General features: G+C 42.8%; 2 protein-coding genes across 3 annotated transcripts in view; both read right to left on the bottom strand.

Moving 5' to 3' along the window:
* The window catches only part of LOC139422340 (tubulin-specific chaperone D-like), a 79,569-nt gene extending 59,987 nt beyond the window's left edge, over positions 1-19,582 (bottom strand). Inside the window, exons 1-9 of the mRNA XM_071173539.1 lie at positions 19,469-19,582; positions 18,960-19,152; positions 18,699-18,749; positions 18,496-18,593; positions 17,021-17,122; positions 10,178-10,324; positions 9,677-9,732; positions 6,974-7,106; positions 378-423 (exon numbers count right to left, since the gene is read on the bottom strand). Coding sequence (XP_071029640.1) covers positions 378-423; positions 6,974-7,106; positions 9,677-9,732; positions 10,178-10,324; positions 17,021-17,122; positions 18,496-18,593; positions 18,699-18,749; positions 18,960-19,143 — 817 coding nt within the window. The 5' untranslated portion in view covers positions 19,144-19,152; positions 19,469-19,582. The remainder of the gene's footprint in view (positions 1-377; positions 424-6,973; positions 7,107-9,676; positions 9,733-10,177; positions 10,325-17,020; positions 17,123-18,495; positions 18,594-18,698; positions 18,750-18,959; positions 19,153-19,468) is intronic.
* A 717-nt stretch (positions 19,583-20,299) lies between these two features.
* Positions 20,300-25,195, bottom strand: LOC139422337 (ketosamine-3-kinase-like). 2 transcript variants are annotated; one of them, XM_071173536.1, is made up of 6 exons: positions 24,907-25,195; positions 23,501-23,652; positions 22,712-22,803; positions 21,902-21,975; positions 21,474-21,596; positions 20,300-21,131 (listed from the first exon to the last, which is right to left on the bottom strand). In XM_071173536.1, the coding sequence occupies exons 1-6, from the start codon at positions 25,045-25,047 to the stop codon at positions 20,790-20,792; spliced, it is 924 nt and encodes a 307-aa protein (XP_071029637.1). In that variant the 5' UTR covers positions 25,048-25,195; the 3' UTR covers positions 20,300-20,789. The 2 variants fall into 2 exon arrangements, with proteins under 2 accessions (XP_071029637.1, XP_071029638.1); XM_071173537.1 differs by having other exon boundaries at positions 24,912-25,164.
* Between the last annotated feature and the right edge of the window lie 22 nt (positions 25,196-25,217).

Genomic DNA, 25,217 nt, shown 5'->3' with positions numbered 1-25,217 from the left:
AGACAACTACTTATCACAATGGATAAAGGAGGTAAGACAACTACTTATCACAATGGATGAAGGAGGTAAGACAACTACTTATCACAATGGATGAAGGAGGTAAGACAACTACTTATCACAATGGATAAAGGAGATAAGACAACTACTTATCACAATGGATGAAGGAGGTAAGACAACTACTTATCACAATCGATAAAGGAGGTAAGACAACTACTTATCACAATGGATAAAGGATGTGAGACAACTACTTATCACAGTGGATAAAGGAGATAAGACAACTACTTATCACAATGGATGAAGGAGGTAAGACAACTACTTATCACAATGGATAAAGTCAAATTGCTGATTAAAAAGCAACTATTGAAGGACATTCTTACCGTACTGGAGGAAGTCATCTCTCTTGCCATGCTTGAATAGCTGGGCCTAGAAGACAGAGGTGAGACATAAGAGAGGTGAGACAGGAGAGAGAGACAAAAGAGAGAGGAGAGAGAGGTGAGACATAAGAGAGGTGAGACAGAAGAGAGAGACAGAAGAGAGAGGAGAGAGAGGTGAGACATAAGAGAGGTGAGACAGAAGAGAGAGGAGAGAGAGGTGAGACATGTGAGAGGTGAGACAGGAGAGAGAGACAGAAGAGAGGAGAGAGAGGTGAGACATAAGAGAGGTGAGACAGAAGAGAGAGGAGAGAGAGGTGAGACATGTGAGAGGTGAGACAGGAGAGAGAGACAGAAGAGAGGAGAGAGAGGAGAGACAGGAGAGAGAGAGACAGGAGAGAGACAGGAGAGACAGGAGAGAGAGAGAAAGGAGAGAGAGGAGAGAAAGGAGAGAGAGGAGAGAGAGAGAAAGGAGAGAGAGGAGAGAGAGGTGAAACAGGAGACAGGAGAGAGAGAGACAGGAGAGAGAGAGATAGGAGAGAGAGAGATAGGAGAGACAGGAGAGAGAAGAGAGAGAGGAGAGAGAGAGCAACAACATCAATATCGTGGATGAGATCGAAATAATACATTTTCATTTTAAATGGTGAAATTCCAACACCTGTTTTGTTCATAATGTTGTGGCTCCTCCCCTTTTGAGAGTGAGATCACCACTAACCTCAACCTTCTGGATGTAGTCTGGGATTAAATCACCACTAACCTCAACCTTCTGGATGTAGTCTGGGATTAAATCACCACTAACCCCAACCTTCTGGATGTCATTACATGTAGTCTGGGATTAAATCACCGCTAACCTCAACCTTCTGGATGTAGTCTGGGATTAAATCACCACTAACCTCAACCTTCTAGATGTAGTCTGGGATTAAATCACCACTAACCTCAACCTTCTGGATGTCATTACATGTAGTCTGGGATTAAATCACCACTAACCTCAACCTTCTGGATGTAGTCTGGGATTAAATCACCACTAACCTCAACCTTCTGGATGTAGTCTGGGATTAAATCACCACTAACCCCAACCTTCTGGATGTCATTACATGTAGTCTGGGATTAAATCACCGCTAACCTCAACCTTCTGGATGTAGTCTGGGATTAAATCACCACTAACCTCAACCTTCTAGATGTAGTCTGGGATTAAATCACCACTAACCTCAACCTTCTGGATGTCATTACATGTAGTCTGGGATTAAATCACCACTAACCTCAACCTTCTGGATGTAGTCTGAGATTAAATCACCGCTAACCTCAACCTTCTGGATGTCATTACATGTAGTCTGGGATTAAATCACCACTAACCTCAACCTTCTGGATGTAGCCTGGGATTAAATCCCCACTAACCTCAACCTTCTGGATGTCATTACATGTAGTCTGGGATTAAATCACCACTAACCTCTCCCTTCTGGATGTAGTCTGGGATTAAATCACCACTAACCTCAACCTTCTGGATGTAGTCTGGGATTAAAATCACCACTAACCTCTCCCTTCTGGATGTCATTACATGTAGTCTGGGATTAAATCACCACTAACCTCTCCCTTCTGGATGTAGTCTGGGATTAAATCACCACTAACCTCTCCCTTCTGGATGTAGTCTGGGATTAAATCACCACTAACCTCAACCTTCTGGATGTAGTCTGGGATTAAAATCACCACTAACCTCTCCCTTCTGGATGTCATTACATGTAGTCTGGGATTAAATCACCACTAACCTCAACCTTCTGGATGTCATTACATGTAGTCTGGGATTAAATCACCACTAACCTCAACCTTCTGGATGTAGTCTGGGATTAAAATCACCACTAACCTCTCCCTTCTGGATGTAGTCTGAGATTAAAATCACCACTAACCTCTCCCTTCTGGATGTAGTCTGGGATTAAATCACCACTAACCTCTCCCTTCTGGATGTAGTCTGGGATTAAATCACCACTAACCTCAACCTTCTAGATGTAGTCTGGGATTAAATCACCACTAACCTCAACCTTCTGGATGTAGTCTGGGATTAAATCACCACTAACCTCTCCCTTCTGGATGTAGTCTGGGATTAAATCACCACTAACCTCAACCTTCTGGATGTAGTCTGGGATTAAATCACCACTAACCTCAACCTTCTGGATGTAGTCTGGGATTAAATCACCACTAACCTCAACCTTCTGGATGTAGTCTGGGATTAAATCACCACTAACCTCAACCTTCTGGATGTAGTCTGGGATTAAATCACCACTAACCTCAACCTTCTGGATGTAGTCTGGGATTAAATCACCACTAACCTCTCCCTTCTGGATGTAGTCTGGGATTAAATCACCACTAACCTCTCCCTTCTGGATGTAGTCTGGGATTAAAATCACCACTAACCTCTCCCTTCTGGATGTAGTCTGGGATTAAATCACCACTAACCTCAACCTTCTGGATGTAGTCTGGGATTAAATCACCACTAACCTCAACCTTCTGGATGTAGTCTGGGATTAAATCACCACTAACCTCAACCTTCTGGATGTAGTCTGGGATTAAATCACCACTAACCTCAACCTTCTGGATGTCATTACATGTAGTCTGGGATTAAATCACCACTAACCTCAACCTTCTGGATGTAGTCTGGGATTAAATCACCACTAACCTCAACCTTCTGGATGTAGTCTGGGATTAAATCACCACTAACCTCAACCTTCTGGATGTCATTACATGTAGTCTGGGATTAAATCACCACTAACCTCAACCTTCTGGATGTAGTCTGGGATTAAATCACCACTAACCTCAACCTTCTGGATGTAGTCTGGGATTAAATCACCACTAACCTCTCCCTTCTGGATGTCATTACATGTTGCAGTGAGGACTGCCGTTTGATAAAGGTCTTCTCTTCTAAACCATTTCTCAGTCTCATTTCTCACTCCCCATTCTCTCAGTCTCTTCTCTCACTCCCCATTCTCTCAGTCTCTTTTCTCACTCCCCATTCTCTCAGTCTCTTTTCTCACTCCCCATTCTCTCAGTCTCTTCTCTCACTCCCCATTCTCTCAGTCTCTTCTCTCACTCCCCATTCTCTCAGTCTCTTTTCTCACTCCCCATTCTCTCAGTCTCTTCTCTCACTCCCCATTCTCTCAGTCTCTTCTCTCACTCCCCATTCTCTCAGTCTCTTCTCTCACTCCCCATTCTCTCAGTCTCTTTTCTCACTCCCCATTCTCTCAGTCTCTTTTCTCACTCCCCATTCTCTCAGTCTCTTTTCTCACTCCCCATTCTCTCAGTCTCTTTTCTCACTCCCCATTCTCTCAGTCTCTTCTCTCACTCCCCATTCTCTCAGTCTCTTTTCTCACTCCCCATTCTCTCAGTCTCTTTTCTCACTCCCCATTCTCTCAGTCTCTTTTCTCACTCCCCATTCTCTCAGTCTCTTTTCTCACTCCCCATTCTCTCAGTCTCTTTTCTCACTCCCCATTCTCTCAGTCTCTTCTCTCACTCCCCATTCTCTCAGTCTCTTCTCTCACTCCCCATTCTCTCAGTCTCTTTTCTCACTCCCCATTCTCTCAGTCTCTTTTCTCACTCCCCATTCTCTCAGTCTCTTCTCTCACTCCCCATTCTCTCAGTCTCTTTTCTCACTCCCCATTCTCTCAGTCTCTTCTCTCACTCCCCATTTCTCAGTCTCTTTTCTCACTCCCCATTCTCTCAGTCTCTGTTCTCACTCCCCATTCTCTCAGTCTCTGTTCTCACTCCCCATTCTCTCAGTCTCTGTTCTCACTCCCCATTCTCTCAGTCTCTGTTCTCACTCCCCATTCTCTCAGTCTCTGTTCTCACTCCCCATTCTCTCAGTCTCTGTTCTCACTCCCCATTCTCTCAGTCTCTGTTCTCACTCCCCATTCTCTCAGTCTCTTTTCTCACTCCCCATTCTCTCAGTCTCTTTTCTCACTCCCCATTCTCTCAGTCTCTGTTCTCACTCCCCATTCTCTCAGTCTCTGTTCTCACTCCCCATTCTCTCAGTCTCTGTTCTCACTCCCCATTCTCTCAGTCTCTTTTCTCACTCCCCATTCTCTCAGTCTCTGTTCTCACTCCCCATTCTCTCAGTCTCTGTTCTCACTCCCCATTCTCTCAGTCTCTGTTCTCACTCCCCATTCTCTCAGTCTCTGTTCTCACTCCCCATTCTCTCAGTCTCTTTTCTCACTCCCCATTCTCTCAGTCTCTGTTCTCACTCCCCATTCTCTCAGTCTCTTTTCTCACTCCCCATTCTCTCAGTCTCAGTTCTCACTCCCCATTTCTCAGCGGCTCTTTAGTGTTTTTTGCTGCATTGGCCAAATTCAAAACGTAACTGTGCAAAACAAAGATCTTACTAGAGCCCGTTGAAGCCCCTCGGGGCCGTCAGAACACACAGAGCCAGTTTTAAACGCTCTGAGCGCCACATAGAGAGAGAGAGAGAGACAAGCCGGTTTCCCCTCCCAGTCATATTACAGAGCACAGAGAGAAGGAGAGACTGTTCCGTAAACACGTAGCGCCACTTTCAACGCCAATAATGTTCCTTTGATACACTGCTCGCTTGAGGGTTGCATTAAATTAGCTACTTAGACTGACGCAACACAAGAGTTGACCTGGAGAAAAATCTACTAAAATACACTGTTATATCAAGGTGGTTGGTGAAACCACAACTATAGGACATTAAGACAAAGTGGAAGAGAGTGAGTGACTGGGGATTAGTGTGGGCAGGTGGGCCATAGCACCTCTATTGGTAAAGTAATGACTACCAGCACTATATCTATATACTACTACTACACTGGTAAAGTAATGACTACCAGCAGTATATCTATATACTACTACTACACTGGTAAAGTAATGACTACCAGTATAATATCTATATACTACTACTACACTGGTAAAGTAATGACTACCAGCAGTATATCTATATACTACTACTACACTGGTAAAGTAATGACTACCAGCAGTATATCTATATACTACTACACTGTTAAAGTAATGACTACCAGTATAATATCTATATACTACTACACTGGTAAAGTAATGACTACCAGCAGTATGTCTATATACTACTACACTGGTAAAGTAATGACTACCAGCAGTATATCTATATACTACTACACTGGTAAAGTAATGACTACCAGCAGTATATCTATATACTACTACTACTACACTGGTAAAGTAATGACTACCAGCAGTATATCTATATACTACTACTACACTGGTAAAGTAATGACTACCGGCAGTATATCTATATACTACTACTACACTGGTAAAGTAATGACTACCAGCAGTATATCTATATACTACTACTACACTGGTAAAGTAATGACTACCAGCAGTATATCTATATACTACTACTAAACTGGTAAAGTAATGACTACCAGCAGTATATCTATATACTACTACTACACTGGTAAAGTAATGACTACCAGCAGTATATCTATATACTACTACTACTACTACTACACTGGTAAAGTAATGACTACCAGCAGTATATCTATATACTACTACTACACTGTTAAAGTAATGACTACCAGCAGTATATCTATAGACTACTACTACACTGGTAAAGTAATGACTACCAGCAGTATATCTATATACTACTACACTGGCAAAGTAATGACTACCAGCAGTATATCTATATACTACTACTACACTGGTAAAGTAATGACTACCAGCAGTATATCTATATACACTACTACACTGGTAAAGTAATGACTACCAGCAGTATATCTATATACACTACTACACTGGTAAAGTAATGACTACCAGCAGTATATCTATATACTACTACTACACTGGTAAAGTAATGACTACCAGCAGTATATCTATATACACTACTACACTGGTAAAGTAATGACTACCAGCAGTATATCTATATACTACTACTACTACTACACTGGTAAAGTAATGACTACCAACAGTATATATATATACTACTACTACTACTACACTGGTAAAGTAATGACTACCAGCAGTATATCTATATACTACTACACTGGTAAAGTAATGACTACCAACAGTATATCTATATACTACTACTACACTGGTAAAGTAATGACTACCAACAGTATATCTATATACTACTACTACTACATTGGTAAAGTAATGACTACCAGCAGTATATCTATATACTACTACACTGGTAAAGTAATGACTACCAACAGTATATCTATATACTACTACTACTACTACACTGGTAAAGTAATGACTACCAGCAGTATATCTATATACTACTACTACACTGGTAAAGTAATGACTACCAACAGTATATCTATATACTACTACACTGATCCCAGATCTGTTTGGGCTGTATAGCCAACCCCTGGGGACCTGGGATACCAGTTCCTAAAACAGGTCTGTGACCAGGCTAGCTAATTACCACCAGAGGCGTGTCTTCATGTTCCGTCCCTCAGTCATAAAACACTGACAACAGGTGCAGCACTAAACACCTGCCAACCTGCCAAACCCACAGAGGCTCTGATCTCCCACAAACATGGCAGCCGTACATGTAGGCTCTTGTAAACTAGGCCTGGTCACTGCAACCCACACACACACTCTCGAGGACAGACAAACTGTGTGTGTGTGTGTCATACCAGAGACTGCAGGGCCCCGTCCAGGATTACAGTACCTCCCATGGTCTGGTCACTGGCCTGGGAGATGGTGGTCAGACTCCAGTCCAGGAAGTCTCCTAGTCGCTTCAGCTTCACATCGGGACGTGTCACAAACCTACACACACAGACAGTTAGATGACAACAGGCTAGGACCCCTCAGTAAACAGTAAACACAGACAGATGACAACACACTAGGACCACTCAGTAAACACAGACAGTTAGATGACAACAGGCTAGGACCACTCAGTAAACTGTAAACACAGACAGTTAGATGACAACACACTAGGACCACTCAGTAAACTGTAAACACAGACAGTTAGATGACAACACACTAGGACCCCTCAGTAAACTGTAAACACAGACAGTTAGATGACAACACACTAGGACCACTCAGTAAACACAGACAGTTAGATGACAACACACCAGGACCACTCAGTAAACTGTAAACACAGACAGTTAGATGACAACACACTAGGACCACTCAGTAAACTGTAAACACAGACAGATGACAACACACTAGGACCACTCAGTAAACTGTAAACACAGACAGTTAGATGACAACACACTAGGACCCCTCAGTAAACTGTAAACACAGACAGTTAGATGACAACACACTAGGACCACTCAGTAAACACAGACAGTTAGATGACAACACACCAGGACCACTCAGTAAACACAGACAGATGACAACACACTAGGACCACTCAGTAAACTGTAAACACAGACAGTTAGATGACAACACACTAGGACCACTCAGTAAACTGTAAACACAGACAGATGACAACACACCAGGACCACTCAGTAAACTGTAAACACAGACAGATGACAACACACTAGGACCACTCAGTAAACACAGACAGTTAGATGACAACACACTAGGACCACTCAGTAAACACAGACAGTTAGATGACAACACACTAGGACCACTCAGTAAACACAGACAGATGACAACACACTAGGACCACTCAGTAAACTGTAAACACAGACAGTTAGATGACAACACACCAGGACCACTCAGTAAACTGTAAACACAGACAGATGACAACACACTAGGACCCCTCAGTAAACAGTAAACACAGACAGTTAGATGACAACACACTAGGACCCCTCAGTAAACTATAAACACAGACAGTTAGATGACAACAGGCTAGGACCCCTCAGTAAACACAGACAGATGACAACACACTAGGACCACTCAGTAAATTGTAAACACAGACAGTTAGATGACAACACACTAGGACCACTCAGTAAACTGTAAACACAGACAGTTAGATGACAACACACCAGGACCACTCAGTAAACTGTAAACACAGACAGGTGACAACAGGCTAGGACCACTCAGTAAACTGTAAACACAGACAGATGACAACACACTAGGACCACTCAGTAAACTGTAAACACAGACAGATGACAACACACTAGGACCCCTCAGTAAACACAGACAGTTAGATGACAACACACTAGGACCACTCAGTAAACTGTAAACACAGACAGATGACAACACACTAGGACCACTCAGTAAACACAGACAGTTAGATGACAACACACTAGGACCACTCAGTAAACACAGACAGATGACAACACACTAGGACCCCTCAGTAAACACAGACAGTTAGATGACAACACACTAGGACCACTCAGTAAACTGTAAACACAGACAGACAGATGACAACACACTAGGACCCCTCAGTAAACACAGACAGTTAGATGACAACACACTAGGACCACTCAGTAAACTGTAAACACAGACAGACAGATGACAACACACCAGGACCACTCAGTAAACTATAAACACAGACAGATGACAACACACTAGGACCCCTCAGTAAACACAGACAGATGACAACACACTAGGACCCCTCAGTAAACACAGACAGTTAGATGACAACACACTAGGACCACTCAGTAAACTGTAAACACAGACAGTTAGATGACAACACACTAGGACCACTCAGTAAACACAGACAGATGACAACACACTAGGACCCCTCAGTAAACTGTAAACACAGACAGTTAGATGACAACACACTAGGACCACTCAGTAAACACAGACAGGTGACAACAGGCTAGGACCACTCAGTAAACTGTAAACACAGACAGATGACAACAGGCTAGGACCACTCAGTAAACTGTAAACACAGACAGTTAGATGACAACACACTAGGACCACTCAGTAAACACAGACAGTTAGATGACAACACACTAGGACCACTCAGTAAACTGTAAACACAGACAGATGACAACACACTAGGACCACTCAGTAAACACAGACAGTTAGATGACAACAGGCTAGGACCACTCAGTAAACTGTAAACACAGACAGTTAGATGACAACACACTAGGACCCCTCAGTAAACTGTAAACACAGACAGTTAGATGACAACAGGCTAGGACCACTCAGTAAACTGTAAACACAGACAGTTAGATGACAACACACCAGGACCCCTCAGTAAACACAGACAGTTAGATGACAACACACTAGGACCACTCAGTAAGCTCTGTGTGTGTGTGTGTGTGTGTGTGTGTGTGTGTGTGTGTGTGTGTGTGTGTGTGTGTGTGTGTGTGGGACGCCTCGGTATGAACCTATTCATCTTCAAGTACAAGAACGCCCTCTTCTGGGTAAAACATGAAACGCATCACAAATGTTGTTGCCTTTTTATTTAAACAATGAAGTTGAATACTTACTTTGATACCAACACAGAAGCAGCATCCCTGGACTTATCAGTGACCATCAGGTAGGACTGGAAATAACAACAGACCAGGGGTTAGTTACACACTCAATACATCATACAGGGTCTGGAAATAACAACAGACCAGGGGTTAGTTACACACTCAATACATCATACAGGGACTGGAAATAACAACAGACCAGGGGTTAGTTACACACTCAATACATCATACAGGGACTGGAAATAACAACAGACCAGGGGTTAGTTACACACTCAATACATCATACAGGGACTGGAAATAACAACAGACCAGGGGTTAGTTACACACTCAATACATCATACAGGGACTGGAAATAACAACAGACCTGGGGTTAGTTACACACTCAATACATCATACAGGGACTGGAAATAACAACAGACCAGGGGTTAGTTACACACTCAATACATCATACAGGGACTGGATCTGGGAGGACACCACTGAACACTGACCAAGGCAGGAGAGTCTAGAATTAGTTACCTTGGCGATAGCCAGGATGCGGTCCATGATTGGTTCTCTGGTCTGGCTGGGGTCAGAGGTCAGGTGACCGTCAAGACGGGAGAGGTCAAAGGGTATCAGACAGGTCATGGACAGCCACAGCAGCAGCATGTAGCGGGTCTCCCAGGTCTAACACAAGGGGCAGAAAGAGAGGGTTAGGGTTAGAGGTCAAAGGGTATCAGACAGGTCATGGACAGCCACAGCAGCAGCATGTAGCGGGTCTCCCAGGTCTGACAGGAAGGGGCAAGGAGAGAAACACTTGAGTTGAATGTATTGAACTGTGAGAGTAGGCAACAACACATCCACCACGCTGACCCTCAACACAGGGGCCCCTCAGGGGTGCACACTTCTATACCTCCTGTACTCCTTGTTCACCCACGACTGCATGGCCACGCACGACAACACCATACTAACGTTTGTCAGACGAGACAACGGTGGTAGGCCTGAACACCGACGACGATGAAACAGCCTATAGGGAGGAGGTCAGAGACCTGGCGGTGTGGTGCCAGGACAACAACCTCTTCCTCAACGTTGAGGAAGCCTATAGGGAGGTCAGAGACCTGACAGTGTGGTGCCAGGACAACAACCTCTTCCTCAACGTTGAGGAAGCCTATAGGGAGGTCAGAGACCCGGCGGTGTGGTGCCAGGACGACAACCTGTCCTACAACGTTGAGGAAGCCTATAGGGAGGTCAGAGACCTGGCGGTGTGGTGCCAGGACAACAACCTCTCCCTCAACGTTGAGGAAGCCTATAGGGAGGTCAGAGACCCGGCGGTGTGGTGCCAGGACAACAACCTCTCCCTCAACGTCAGAAAGACAAAGGAGCTGATTGTGGACTACAGGAAACGGAAGGCTGAGCCACGCCCCCATTTACATAGATGGCTGAGCCACGCCCCCATTTACATGGACCTGGCTGTACTGGAGCGGGTCGAGAGCTCCAAGTCCCTCATGTGTCCACATCACTAAGAATCTATCATGGTCCACACACACCAACACAGTCGTGAAGAGGGCACGACAATGCCTCTTCCCCCTCAGGAGGCTGAAAAGATTTGTCATGGGCCCTCAGATCCTCAAAAGGTTCTACAGCTGCACCATTGAGAGCATCTTAACTGGCTGCATCACCGCTTGGTATGGCAACTGCTTGGCGCTACAGAGGGTAGTGAGTACGGCCCAGTACATCACTGGGGCTGAGCTCCCTGCCATCCAGGACCTCTATACCAGGCGGTGTCAGAGGAAGGCCCTAAAAATTGTCAAAGACTCCAGCCACCCAAGTCATAGACTGTTCTCTCTGCTACCGCACGGGAAGTGGTACCGATGCACAAAGTCTGGAACCAACAGGACCCTGAACAACTTCTACCCCCAAGTCATAATACTGCTAAATAGTTAGTTGAATAGTTAACCAATAGATACCAGGACTTTCTGCATTGACCTTTTTTGACTCATCATATATGCTGCTGTTACTGTTAATTATCTACCCTGTTGTCTAGGTGTCTTTATTCCTAGTTATACGTACATATCTACCTCAATTACCTCGTTCCTCTGCACATTGACTCAGTACTCGTACCCTGTGTATATAGCGAAGTTATGATTGACTCAGTACTCGTACCCTGTGTATATAGCATAGTTATTATTGACTCAGTACTCGTACCCTGTGTATATAGCATAGTTATTATAGACTCAGTACTCGTACCCTGTGTATATAGCATAGTTATTATAGACTCAGTACTCGTACACTGTGTATATAGCATAGTTATTATTGACTCAGTACTCGTACCCTGTGTATATAGCATAGTTATTATAGACTCAGTACTCGTACCCTGTGTATATAGCATAGTTATTATTGACTCAGTACTCGTACCCTGTGTATATAGCATAGTTATTATTGACTCAGTACTCGTACCCTGTGTATATAGCATAGTTATTATTGACTCAGTACTCGTACACTGTGTATATAGCATAGTTATTATTGACTCAGTACTCGTACCCTGTGTATATAGCATAGTTATTATTGACTCAGTACTCGTACACTGTGTATATAGCATAGTTATTATTGACTCAGTACTCGTACACTGTGTATATAGCATAGTTATTATTGACTCAGTACTCGTACCCTGTGAATATAGCATAGTTATTATTGACTCAGTACTCGTACCCTGTGAATATAGCATAGTTATTATTGACTCAGTACTCGTACACTGTGTATATAGCATAGTTATTATTGACTCAGTAGTCGTACCCTGTGTATATAGCATAGTTATTATTGACTCAGTACTCGTACCCTGTGTATATAGCGAAGTTATCGTTACTCATTGTGTAGTTATTATTACGTGTTTTACTTTATTTTCTCTATTTTCTCTCTGTATTGTTGGGAAGGGCCTGTAAGTCAGCATTTCACTGTAAATCCACACCTGTTGGTAACGAAGCACGTAACCATAACAAGATACAGACAGGGACAATACAAAGACAAACATGTCACTTCATATAATACATTAAACAACTTGGAAGTCAACCGTTACATCCCTATGGGCCTAATCTAGAAAGTAAACAGTTGAATCCCTATGGGCCTAATCTAGAAAGTAAACAGTTGAATCCCTATAGGCCTAATCTAGACAGTAAACAGTTGAATCCCTATGGGCCTAATCTAGACAGTAAACAGTTGAATCCCTATGGGCCTAATCTAGACAGTAAACAGTTGAATCCCTATGGGCCTAATCTAGACAGTAAACAGTTGAATCCCTATGGGCCTAATCTAGACAGTAAACAGTTGAATCCCTATAGGCCTAATCTAGAACGTAAACAGTTGAATCCCTATAGGCCTAATCTAGAAAGTAAACAGTTGAATCCCTATGGGCCTAATCTAGAAAGTAAACAGTTGAATCCCTATAGGCCTAATCTAGACAGTAAACAGTTGAATCCCTATGGGCCTAATCTAGAAAGTAAACAGTTGAATCCCTATGGGCCTAATCTAGACAGTAAACAGTTGAATCCCTATAGGCCTAATCTAGAACGTAAACAGTTGAATCCCTATGGGCCTAATCTAGAACGTAAACCGTTACATCCCTATAGGCCTAATCTAGACAGTAAACAGTTGAATCCCTATAGGCCTAATCTAGAACGTAAACAGTTGAATCCCTATAGGCCTAATCTAGAAAGTAAACAGTTGAATCCCTATGGGCCTAATCTAGAAAGTAAACAGTTGAATCCCTATAGGCCTAATCTAGACAGTAAACAGTTGAATCCCTATGGGCCTAATCTAGAAAGTAAACAGTTGAATCCCTATGGGCCTAATCTAGACAGTAAACAGTTGAATCCCTATAGGCCTAATCTAGAACGTAAACAGTTGAATCCCTATGGGCCTAATCTAGACAGTAAACAGTTGAATCCCTATGGGCCTAATCTAGACAATAAACCGTTAAATCCCTATGGGCCTAATCTAGAACGTAAACAGTTGAATCCCTATAGGCCTAATCTAGAACGTAAACAGTTACATCCCTATGGGCCTAATCTAGACAATAAACCGTTACATACCTATGGGCCTAATCTAGAACGTAAACAGTTGAATCACTATGGGCCTAATCTAGAACGTAAACAGTTGAATCCCTATGGGCCTAATCTAGAACGTAAACAGTTGAATCCCTATGGGCCTAATCTAGAACGTAAACAGTTGAATCCCTATGGGCCTAATCTAGAACGTAAACAGTTGAATCCCTATGGGCCTAATCTAGAACGTAAACAGTTGAATCCCTATGGGCCTAATCTAGAACGTAAACAGTTGAATCCCTATGGGCCTAATCTAGAAGGTAAACAGTTGAATCCCTATGGGCCTAATCTAGAACGTAAACAGTTGAATCCCTATGGGCCTAATCTAGAAGGTAAACAGTTGAATCCCTATGGGCCTAATCTAGACAGTAAACAGTTGAATCCCTATGGGCCTAATCTAGAACGTAAACAGTTGAATCCCTATGGGCCTAATCTAGAACGTAAACAGTTGAATCCCTATGGGCCTAATCTAGAACGTAAACAGTTGAATCCCTATGGGCCTAATCTAGACAGTAAACAGTTGAATCCCTATGGGCCTAATCTAGAACGTAAACAGTTGAATCCCTATGGGCCTAATCTAGAACGTAAACAGTTGAATCCCTATGGGCCTAATCTAGACAGTAAACAGTTGAATCCCTATAGGCCTAATCTAGACAGTAAACAGTTGAATCCCTATAGGCCTAATCTAGACAGTAAACAGTTGAATCCCTATGGGCCTAATCTAGACAGTAAACAGTTGAATCCCTATGGGCCTAATCTAGACAGTAAACAGTTACATCCCTATGGGCCTAATCTAGACAGTAAACAGTTGAATCCCTATGGGCCTAATCTAGACAGTAAACAGTTACATCCCTATGGGCCTAATCTAGACAGTAAACAGTTACATCCCTATGGGCCTAATCTAGACAGTAAACAGTTACATCCCTATGGGCCTAATCTAGACAGTAAACAGTTACATCCCTATGGGCCTAATCTAGAAAGTAAACAGTTGAATCCCTATGGGCCTAATCTAGAAAGTAAACAGTTGAATCCCTATGGGCCTAATCTAGACAGTAAACAGTTACATCCCTATGGGCCTAATCTAGACAGTAAACAGTTACATCCCTATGGGCCTAATCTAGACAGTAAACAGTTACATCCCTATGGGCCTAATCTAGACAGTAAACAGTTACATCCCTATGGGCCTAATCTAGACAGTAAACAGTTACATCCCTATAGGCCTAATCTAGAAAGTAAACAGTTGAATCCCTATGGGCCTAATCTAGACAGTAAACAGTTACATCCCTATGGGCCTAATCTAGACAGTAAACAGTTACATCCCTATGGGCCTAATCTAGAACGTAAACAGTTACATCCCTATAGGCCTAATCTAGAAAGTAAACAGTTGAATCCCTATGGGCCTAATCTAGACAGTAAACAGTTGAATCCCTATAGGCCTAATCTAGACAGTAAACAGTTACATCCCTATGGGCCTAATCTAGAACGTAAACAGTTGAATCCCTATGGGCCTAATCTAGACAGTAAACAGTTGAATCCCTATGGGCCTAATCTAGAAAGTAAACAGTTGAATCCCTATGGGCCTAATCTAGACAGTAAACAGTTGAATCCCTATGGGCCTAATCTAGACAGTAAACAGTTGAATCCCTATAGGCCTAATCTAGAAAGTAAACAGTTGAATCCCTATGGGCCTAATCTAGAAAGTAAACAGTTGAATCCCTATGGGCCTAATCTAGAAAGTAAACAGTTGAATCCCTATGGGCCTAATCTAGACAGTAAACAGTTGAATCCCTATAGGCCTAATCTAGAAAGTAAACAGTTGAATCCCTATGGGCCTAATCTAGAACGTAAACAGTTGAATCCCTATAGGCCTAATCTAGAACGTAAACAGTTGAATCCCTATAGGCCTAATCTAGAACATAAACAGTTGAATCCCTATGGGCCTAATCTAGAACGTAAACAGTTGAATCCCTATGGGCCTAATCTAGAACGTAAACAGTTACATCCCTATAGGCCTAATCTAGAACGTAAACCGTTACATCCCTATAGGCCTAATCTAGAAAGTAAACAGTTGAATCCCTATAGGCCTAATCTAGACAGTAAACAGTTGAATCCCTATAGGCCTAATCTAGAACGTAAACCGTTACATCCCTATAGGCCTAATCTAGAAAGTAAACAGTTGAATCCCTATAGGCCTAATCTAGAACGTAAACAGTTGAATCCCTATGGGCCTAATCTAGAACGTAAACAGTTGAATCCCTATGGGCCTAATCTAGAAAGTAAACAGTTGAATCCCTATGGGCCTAATCTAGAAAGTAAACAGTTGAATCCCTATGGGCCTAATCTAGAACGTAAACAGTTGAATCCCTATGGGCCTAATCTAGAAAGTAAACAGTTGAATCCCTATGGGCCTAATCTAGAAAGTAAACAGTTGAATCCCTATAGGCCTAATCTAGAAAGTAAACAGTTGAATCCCTATGGGCCTAATCTAGAAAGTAAACAGTTGAATCCCTATAGGCCTAATCTAGAAAGTAAACAGTTGAATCCCTATAGGCCTAATCTAGAAAGTAAACAGTTGAATCCCTATAGGCCTAATCTAGAACGTAAACAGTTGAATCCCTATGGGCCTAATCTAGAACGTAAACAGTTGAATCCCTATGGGCCTAATCTAGAAAGTAAACAGTTGAATCCCTATGGGCCTAATCTAGAACGTAAACAGTTGAATCCCTATAGGCCTAATCTAGAAAGTAAACAGTTGAATCCCTATGGGCCTAATCTAGAACGTAAACAGTTGAATCCCTATGGGCCTAATCTAGAAAGTAAACAGTTGAATCCCTATAGGCCTAATCTAGACAGTAAACAGTTGAATCCCTATAGGCCTAATCTAGACAGTAAACAGTTGAATCCCTATAGGCCTAATCTAGAAAGTAAACAGTTGAATCCCTATAGGCCTAATCTAGAAAGTAAACAGTTGAATCCCTATAGGTCTAATCTAGAACGTAAACAGTTGAATCCCTATAGGCCTAATCTAGAACGTAAACAGTTGAATCCCTATAGGCCTAATCTAGAAAGCAACAAGAGGGTAAAAATCAATGGATACTCTGCTTATGAATGTGCAATGTAATGTTTATCAATGTATAGTTTATGAAGGTACCCTTCAAGTAAAGAGTTATCCTTCCATTGAGGTCTTGTAACATGAGAAATCAGGGGGTCTAACATTAGCTACTGGGCTAGGACGTGGTAGGCCCACCTTCTATTGACGACTCGTAACTAAGAAATTCAGGCTCACCTCTGGGTCTCTGGGGTCCTGTCGACACAGGAGGTCCAGGACTGGCTGGACATCAGCCACCTCATGGGGGAAGAGCTGCATGAAGATCTTATACCCTCTCACCTAGCCGAAACAAAAACACCTGAGTTAGAGGAGTCTGTCCCAACTGCTCAGGCTGAGAAAGCTGAGATACCACCACACTTCTAACTGTAGCCAGAGGCCATAGGGTAAGACACCACTGAATCAACACACACATCAGAACGCTGGGCTTCACAAACTGAACTCTTACTATCTGTGTGATGATGTAGATGAATCCATCTGTCTGTAGTTACCTTGGAGATAAATCCATCTGTCTGTAGTTACCTTGGAGATTAATCCATCTGTCTGTAGTTACCTTGGAGATGAATCTGTCTGTCTGTAGTTACCTTGGAGATTAATCTGTCTGTCTGTAGTTACCTTGGAGATGTAGATGAATCCATCTGTCTGTAGTTACCTTGGAGATGAATCCATCTGTCTGTAGTTACCTTGGAGATGTAGATAAATCCATCTGTCTGTAGTTACCTTGGAGATGTAGATGAATCCATCTGTCTGTAGTTACCTTGGAGATGTAGATGAATCCGCCTGTCTGCAGTTACCTTGGAGATGTAGATGAATCCACCTGTCTGCAGTTACCTTGGAGATGTAGATGAATCCACCTGTCTGCAGTTACCTTGGAGATGTAGATGAATCCACCTGTCTGCAGTTACCTTGGAGATGTAGATGAATCCATCTGTCTGCAGTTACCTTGGAGATGAATCCATCTGTCTGTAGTTACCTTGGAGATTAATCCGTCTGTCTGTAGTTACCTTGGAGATGAATCCATCTGTCTGTAGTTACCTTGGAGATGAATCCATCTGTCTGTAGTTACCTTGGAGATGAATCTGTCTGTCTGTTGTTACCTTGGAGATGAATCCATCTGTCTGTAGTTACCTTGGAGATGTAGATGAATCCATCTGTCTGTAGTTACCTTGGAGATGAATCCGTCTGTCTGTAGTTACCTTGGAGATGATGTAGATGAATCCATCTGTCTGTAGTTACCTTGGAGATTAATCTGTCTGTCTGTAGTTACCTTGGAGATGTAGATGAATCCATCTGTCTGTAGTTACCTTGGAGATTAATCTGTCTGTCTGTAGTTACCTTGGAGATGATGTAGATGAATCAATCTGTCTGTAGTTACCTTGGAGATGATGTAGAGGAATCCATATGCCTGTAGTTACCTTGAAGATGATGTAGAGGAATCCATCTGCCTGTAGTTACCTTGGAGATGATGTAGAGGAATCCATCTGCCTGTAGTTACCTTGGAGATGATGTAGAGGAATCCATCTGCCTGTAGTTACCTTGGAGATGATGTAGAGGAATCCATCTGTCTGTAGTTACCTTGGAGATGATGTAGATGAATCCATATGCCTGTAGTTACCTTGGAGATGATGTAGATGAATCCATATGCCTGTAGTTACCTTGGAGATGATGTAGAGGAATTTGAAGCCCAGGTGTACCAGTAGAGGAGGAGACTGCTCACTCCTGATGAGCTCCAACAGCAGGTTCAACATCCACTCTGTGGTCACAGGAAAGAAACACTGTCATCATCATGCTATCCTAACAAGCCCATGTTTCACTAAAGCAGAATAGCATGTGATGTGCTGTGTGTGTGTAGTGTTACCCAGATGTGGATCCAGAAGATGGGGCTGCTCCTGATAACGGTCCATTATCACTGTAGAAAAAAAAGAACTGGTCAACATAAAGTTGTTGACTTTTCTTTCCCTGCTTATGATTGTGGTATGTCTAAGTTATGAATATATTAAAACTGATGTCTGTAGATGGTACACGCATTTAGGCCTAAAGCCCACAGACTGTTCCATGCAAGACTGGATCAGTTTGGCCACAACAACAACAGACTAAACATGTAGAGTATGAATCTCACCGAGGAACCTCTCGATGGCTGACTCCAGTGTCACGATGTTCTCGTGAACCACTGGTAGGCTGGAGATCAGGGCTCGAATCTCAGTGCTCTCGGTAAAACCTCCCAAGACACTGGTTTTAGCGATCACCTCGGGCTCCCCGCCGCCGCCTCCATCCTCCCCGGAATCCATGTCGGTCTGGGCCATTATAGATGCCTAGATTACCGGTACATTTCATGCACTTGGTTATATGCATGTCTACTGTCCAATGCTTAAAACACACGTCAACATAATAGCTAGCAAGTGTAGCTAGCTTGCCTTGAAGTTTTGATAGCTAGATGAGAAAGGTGTGACTTCTAGCATGGGTGTGTCAATGATTTGCGTTCTATTCATGCCGATACTAGCCAATGATGCTAGCTAACTAGCTAGTGCTGTTGGTTGGCATGTTGCAACAGAAATCAAACAGCATTTGAGTGATCAGTGAACACACACAACTCATACATTTGGTTATCGTAGGCATATGAATGCATACCTGTAGTTGTGAAAATTCTGTCCGGAAAATGTATTATTATAACTTCAGATAATGATGATCACACAGTGGCCGAGGTCTGTTATCTGTTGTGAAGTTTGCACGTTGCTACACCCTACAGTACGTTATGCGATTGGGGACAAAAAAGCGTTTCGTTAATGAGGGACGCGCCACACCAAAGAGGTTCACGCGTCAGACTTATTCAGAGGTGGAAATATTATCTCACCTCATGTATATTATGAAAATAGAAATAAAAATACACTGAGTCTACAAAACATTAACAACACCTGCTCTTTCCATGACATAGACTGACCAGGTGAATCCAGGTGAAAGCTATGATCCCTTATTGATGTCACCTGTTAAATTCACTTCAATCAGTGTCGATGAAGGAGAGGAGACAGGTTAAACAATATAATTTTTAAGCCTTTGAGACAACTGAGACATGGATTGTGTATCTGTTGCCATTCAGAGGGTGAACGAGCAAGACAAATTTAAGTGCCTGGTATGGTAGTAGGTATCAGGTGCACCGGTTTGTGTCAAGAACTGCATCGCTGCTGGGTTTTCCAAGAATGTATCAAGAATGGTCCACCACCCAAAGGACAGCCAACTGGACACAACTGTGGGAAGCATTGGAGTCAACATCAGTCAGTATCCCTGTGGAACACATTTGACACCTTGTAGAGTCCGTGGCCTGGCGAATTGAGGCTGTCCTGGGGGCAAAAAGGGGGGCGCAACTCAATATTAGGAAGGTGTTCTTAATGTTTTGTAAACTCAGTGTATACTGCCCTTTATTAGGTCATTGTCCTTATTGAGGTATTCAAACCGTAGTGTATATTGGTCACGAAACAGGAAGTACAGTACTTTATTTAGCATTGCATTCTTAGTGTTAACACAGCTTTTAACAAAGCTAACTGTTACAACTCAAACAGATCACAACCTTGCTTGCTGTTATGTTTATTTAAGCAAATGGATGTGCAATACTCTATGTTTAGTCTCACACTAGAGCATTAAAATCACTTCTGCTTTCAAACAGCTGTGGAATGTTAGCTCAAACATTTTTTTTATTCTTCAAGCATTTCAAGATAAAGAGGAATATGGAATGGTTTTTGTGGAATCTCTCTTCTATACCATAGGATCATATATTTCTTGTTTCTTGCATTTCGAAATACCTAATATTATGACCCAAAAATGATTTGTTCCCTTCTGGATGGAAGACTGTGTGAGGTCATTCAAGCTGGTCAGTGTCATTGGTGTGTCTATGTTTTACAGAGCATTATGGGTAGTGTAGTTGTACATCATGCTACTGTACATATATGATCAGTGGTCAGTATTTGACCAGATCCTTCATGATCCTCAGCGAGGACCCTCTGTATCCTCCACCAAAGTGATTCCAGTGGTTCAGATAGTGGAACAGTTGATACAGCTGATTCCTCGTCTCAAACCCCGGGGCCTTGGGGATCTTGTTGTGGTACCCAGAGTAGAAGGAGTCGCTGAACCCTCCGAACATCCCGGCGATGCCCAGCTCGTACTCAGCGTGGCCATAGAAGGAGGCGGGGTCGAAAATGACAGGGCCGTCGGGACACTCTGCTACGTTTCCCCCCCACAGGTCCCCGTGAAGCAGGGAGGGGAACACCTCCATGTCGGTAAATAGCTGAGGGATTTTCAGCTAAGGAGAGGATATATCAGACAGAAGATCAATCACCCATGAAGTCCTCTCAGATCTGAAAAAGTACATAAGGCATAGGAGTAAGGGCTTGGTTTGGAATTGGAGATAGTATAGAACCTTATGGAGCTGGTGCTGTTGTCTGTGTTATTGTTACATACCATACTATAGTTACCTGTAGTTACCTAGTTATATTGTTACCTGTAGCTTGTACTATAGTTACCTGTAGTTACCTAGTTATATTATTACCTGTAGCTGGGACCATAGTTCCCTGTAGTTACCTAGTTACATAGTTACCTGTAGCTGGGACCATAGTTCCCTGTAGTTACCTAGCTACATAGTTACCTGTAGCTGGGACCATAGTTCCCTGGCCTCTCTGTCTCCATAAGACTTCTCCACCATGTTGAGTTGGTGCTGTAGTCTGTGCTGAGAGTAGAATGTTACCCAGTCACTCTGCCACTCATTCTCCTGATGAGAGAGAGAGAGAGAGACTAAGAGAGGTTAGAAAGTGGAACTCTGATAACCTGCCTATTTTTAATGACATTTTTCTCATCCAGTTGGTCTTTAAATCCCATGGTGAAGGCACAGAGACATTGATGGTTTAACCAGACTTGGAGCTGTATATAGAGTGTGGAACTATCTTTATTTAGATTTATAGCATACAGTTTAAATCCCACGTTACCACATATTCCAGTCTCGTATTCACTAGTGGGGAAAGGTGGAAATCTAGTTGTGTCTCCCAATATCAGACGATCTGTTGCATAGTAGCTCACCTGAGGGAGGTATCCACAGCAAGTGGGAACCTGGAACCCAAACTGGTCAATGACAGGAACATCAGCTCCTTTTCCTGTGTACATTTAAATGACAGCAACATCAGCTCCTTTTCCTGTGTACATTTAAATGACAGGAACATCAGCTCCTTTTCCTGTTTACATTTAAATGACAGGAACATCAACTCCTTTTCCTGTTTACATTTAAATGACAGGAACATCAGCTCCTTTTCCTGTTTACATTTAAATGACAGGAACATTAGGTCCTTTTCCTGTTTACATTTAAATGACAGGAACATCAGCTCCTTTTCCTAATTACATTTAAATGACAGGAACATCAGCTCCTTTTCCTGTTTACATTTAAATGACAGGAACATCAGCTCCTTTTCCTGTTTACATTTAAATGACAGGAACATCAGGTCCTTTTCCTGTTTACATTTAAATGACAGGAACATCAGCTCCTTTTCCTGTTTACATTTAAATGACAGGAACATCAGCTCCTTTTCCTGTTTACATTTAAATGACAGGAACATCAGCTCCTTTTCCTGTTTACATTTAAATGACAGGAACATCAGCTCCTTTTCCTGTTTACATTTAAATGACAGGAACATCAGCTCCTTTTCCTGTTTACATTTAAATGACAGGAACATCAGCTCCTTTTTCCATATCCATTTAGTAGAGTGGTGAGTGAAGGCATGCAGTAGTCTGATGTTGTATATGTGAGAAAGTTACACTTCTAATTTGTTTTAAACTGTATGAATTGTTTTACCCCAAAATCAATCAATCAATCAATCAATGGACTAGGTGAGTTACCAACTGTCTGCTGTTCCTTGTTCTGTCTGTCCCTGCGTCTCTGGTTGTGTAGGTGCAGGTCAGCCAGACGCTCTCCCAGCTGCTTAGAGTGCCTGGGGGAATCAATCGGACAATCATTAACACACTCAATCATCACAATAAAGTCTGACATAACAATAATACTTTACTAATACATACAGAAGAAGAACAACAGGAAGAAGAAGAACAGGAAGGAGAAGAAGATAAAGGAAGAAGATGAAGAAGAAGAAGAAGAAGAAGATGAACAACAGGAAGAAGATGAAGAAGAAGAAGAAGAAGATAAAGGAAGAATAAGATAAAGGAAGAAGAAGAATATTAAGAAAGAAGATGAAGATAAAGGAAGAAGATGAAGAAGAAGAACAGGAAGAAGATGAACAACAGGAAGAAGAAGAACAGGAAGAAGAAGATAAAGAAAGAAGAAGAAGATAAAGAAGAAGAAGAACAGGAAGGAGAAGATAAAGAAAGAAGAAGAAGATAAAGGAAGAAGAAGAAGAACAGGAAGGAGAAGATAAAGAAAGAAGAAGAAGATAAAGGAAGAAGAAGAAGAACAGGAAGGAGAAGATAAAGAAAGAAGAAGAAGATAAAGAAGAAGAAGAACAGGCAGGAGAAGATAAAGGAAGAAGATGAAGAAGAAGAAGAAGAAGATAAAGAAAGAAGAAGAAGATAAAGAAAGAAGAAGAAGATAAAGGAAGAAGATGAAGAAGCAGAAGAAGAAGAAGGAAAGAAAGGTCAAAGACGTGTATTAAACAGTGTATGAGGAGATCCTCTTACCTGCTGAGACCCCTCATGTCAACATGTTCCATGACGAACACAGCCCCTCCTGTATCCAGCTCTATCACCTTGACAGGCTTGGGGACCTTCACTGTGTCTGTCATGACGATGGCTTCCAAGCTAGCCAACTCCCCATCAAACATACGCTTCGCCTGGGGGATGAGGATAAGACATGTGATGGTCATCATGACATTGACCAAGGAATTATTCCATACCTTTGTGATGAAATGTATTGTACAGACAAAGTGATGACAGCAGAGGAGGCTGCTGGGGGGAGGATGGCTCATAATAATGGCTGAAATGGAGTTTAATGACTGGAATGGAGTGAATGGGATGGTATCAAACGCATGGTATATACATTTGATGCCATTCCATTAACTCCATTCCGGCCATTATTATGAGCTGTCCTCCCTTCAGCAGCCTCCACGGGACTACACCTACCATGTAAGTAGTCTAGCAGCCTCCACGGGACTACACCTCTACCATGGAAGTAGTCTAGCAGCCTCCACGGGACTACACCTCTACCATGGAAGTAGTCTAGCAGCCTCCACGGGACTACACCTACCATGGAAGTAGTCTAGCAGCCTCCACGAGACTACACCTCTACCATGGAACTAGTCTAGCAGCCTCCACGGGACTACACCTCTACCATGGAACTAGTCTAGCAGCCTCCACGGGACTACACCTCTACCATGGAACTAGTCTAGCAGCCTCCACGGGACTACACCTCTACCATGGAACTAGTCTAGCAGCCTCCACGGGACTACACCTCTACCATGGAACTAGTCTAGCAGCCTCCACGGGACTACACCTCTACCATGGAACTAGTCTAGCAGCCTCCACGGGACTACACCTACCATGGAAGTAGTCTAGCAGCCTCCACGGGACTACACCTACCATGGAACTAGTCTAGCAGCCTCCACGGGACTACACCTCTACCATGGAACTAGTCTAGCAGCCTCCACGGGACTACACCTACCATGGAAGTAGTCTAGCAGTCTCCACGGGACTACACCTACCATGGAAGTAGTCTAGCAGCCTCCACGGGACTACACCTACCATGGAAGTAGTCTAGCAGCCTTCAGAGAAGGCAGTTCATGACTTTTCAGCGGTCAGGATTAGGACAGCCCATCACATAAAACCCTCCAGCTCTGTGCACAACAACAGCGCTCTGATTTCAACCATCACATGACTGGATGGCTCTATTGTGAATCCTAATCCTTTGCTCTCAGAGTGCTGACTACTGTAATTCATTTGATAGCGTGTAGCCAAATAACATGCAACAAAATATGGTTTGATATTTCTAACAAATGATCCTTATTAGGCTACTATTTTACAGTGCTAATCTATTTTGAGTGACTTCATATGTCAATGTAAAGGCATGCAGTATGACGTAAATGAAGAACCTGACTCTTGTGGTTGATCTTGACAAACACTCTCCCGTGGTCAGTGTCAAAGCTCTGTCCCTGGCTGATACAACCTCCTCCAGAATGGCCAGTTGACTTCAGCATGGATGTTCCCAGCTCCTTCTTTAGCTGCGCTTCCATGGCTGTTCGCCAAGATGCTCTCCAAACGCTTGAAGAAGAACCTATTGTTCTTGTTTGACTCCCAAACTTCTTTAGGGTTGACTCCCACTCCTGTAGCTGTCTGTTTTATGTTTTGACAACTGGGTGGAAGAAGGCGTGGCTTGTTTTCGAAGGAACGGAAGTGATTCAAT

The sequence above is a fragment of the Oncorhynchus clarkii genome, chromosome 12, assembly GCF_045791955.1.
Source record: "Oncorhynchus clarkii lewisi isolate Uvic-CL-2024 chromosome 12, UVic_Ocla_1.0, whole genome shotgun sequence".
Taxonomy (NCBI): domain Eukaryota; kingdom Metazoa; phylum Chordata; class Actinopteri; order Salmoniformes; family Salmonidae; genus Oncorhynchus; species Oncorhynchus clarkii.
This window is presented reverse-complemented; position numbering and strand designations above follow the sequence as displayed.

Excerpts from the sequence above, each read along its gene's own strand:
- LOC139422337 (XM_071173536.1), bottom strand. The coding sequence starts at position 25,047 with ATGGAAGCGCAGCTAAAGAAGGAGCTGGGAACATCCATGCTGAAGTCA. Across the intron at positions 22,804-23,500 it reads GACATGAGGGGTCTCAGCAG|GCACTCTAAGCAGCTGGGAG; the intron begins GTAAGAGGATCT and ends TGATTCCCCCAG. Across the intron at positions 21,132-21,473 it reads AACTATGGTCCCAGCTACAG|CTGAAAATCCCTCAGCTATT; the intron begins GTAACTATGTAG and ends TCCTCTCCTTAG.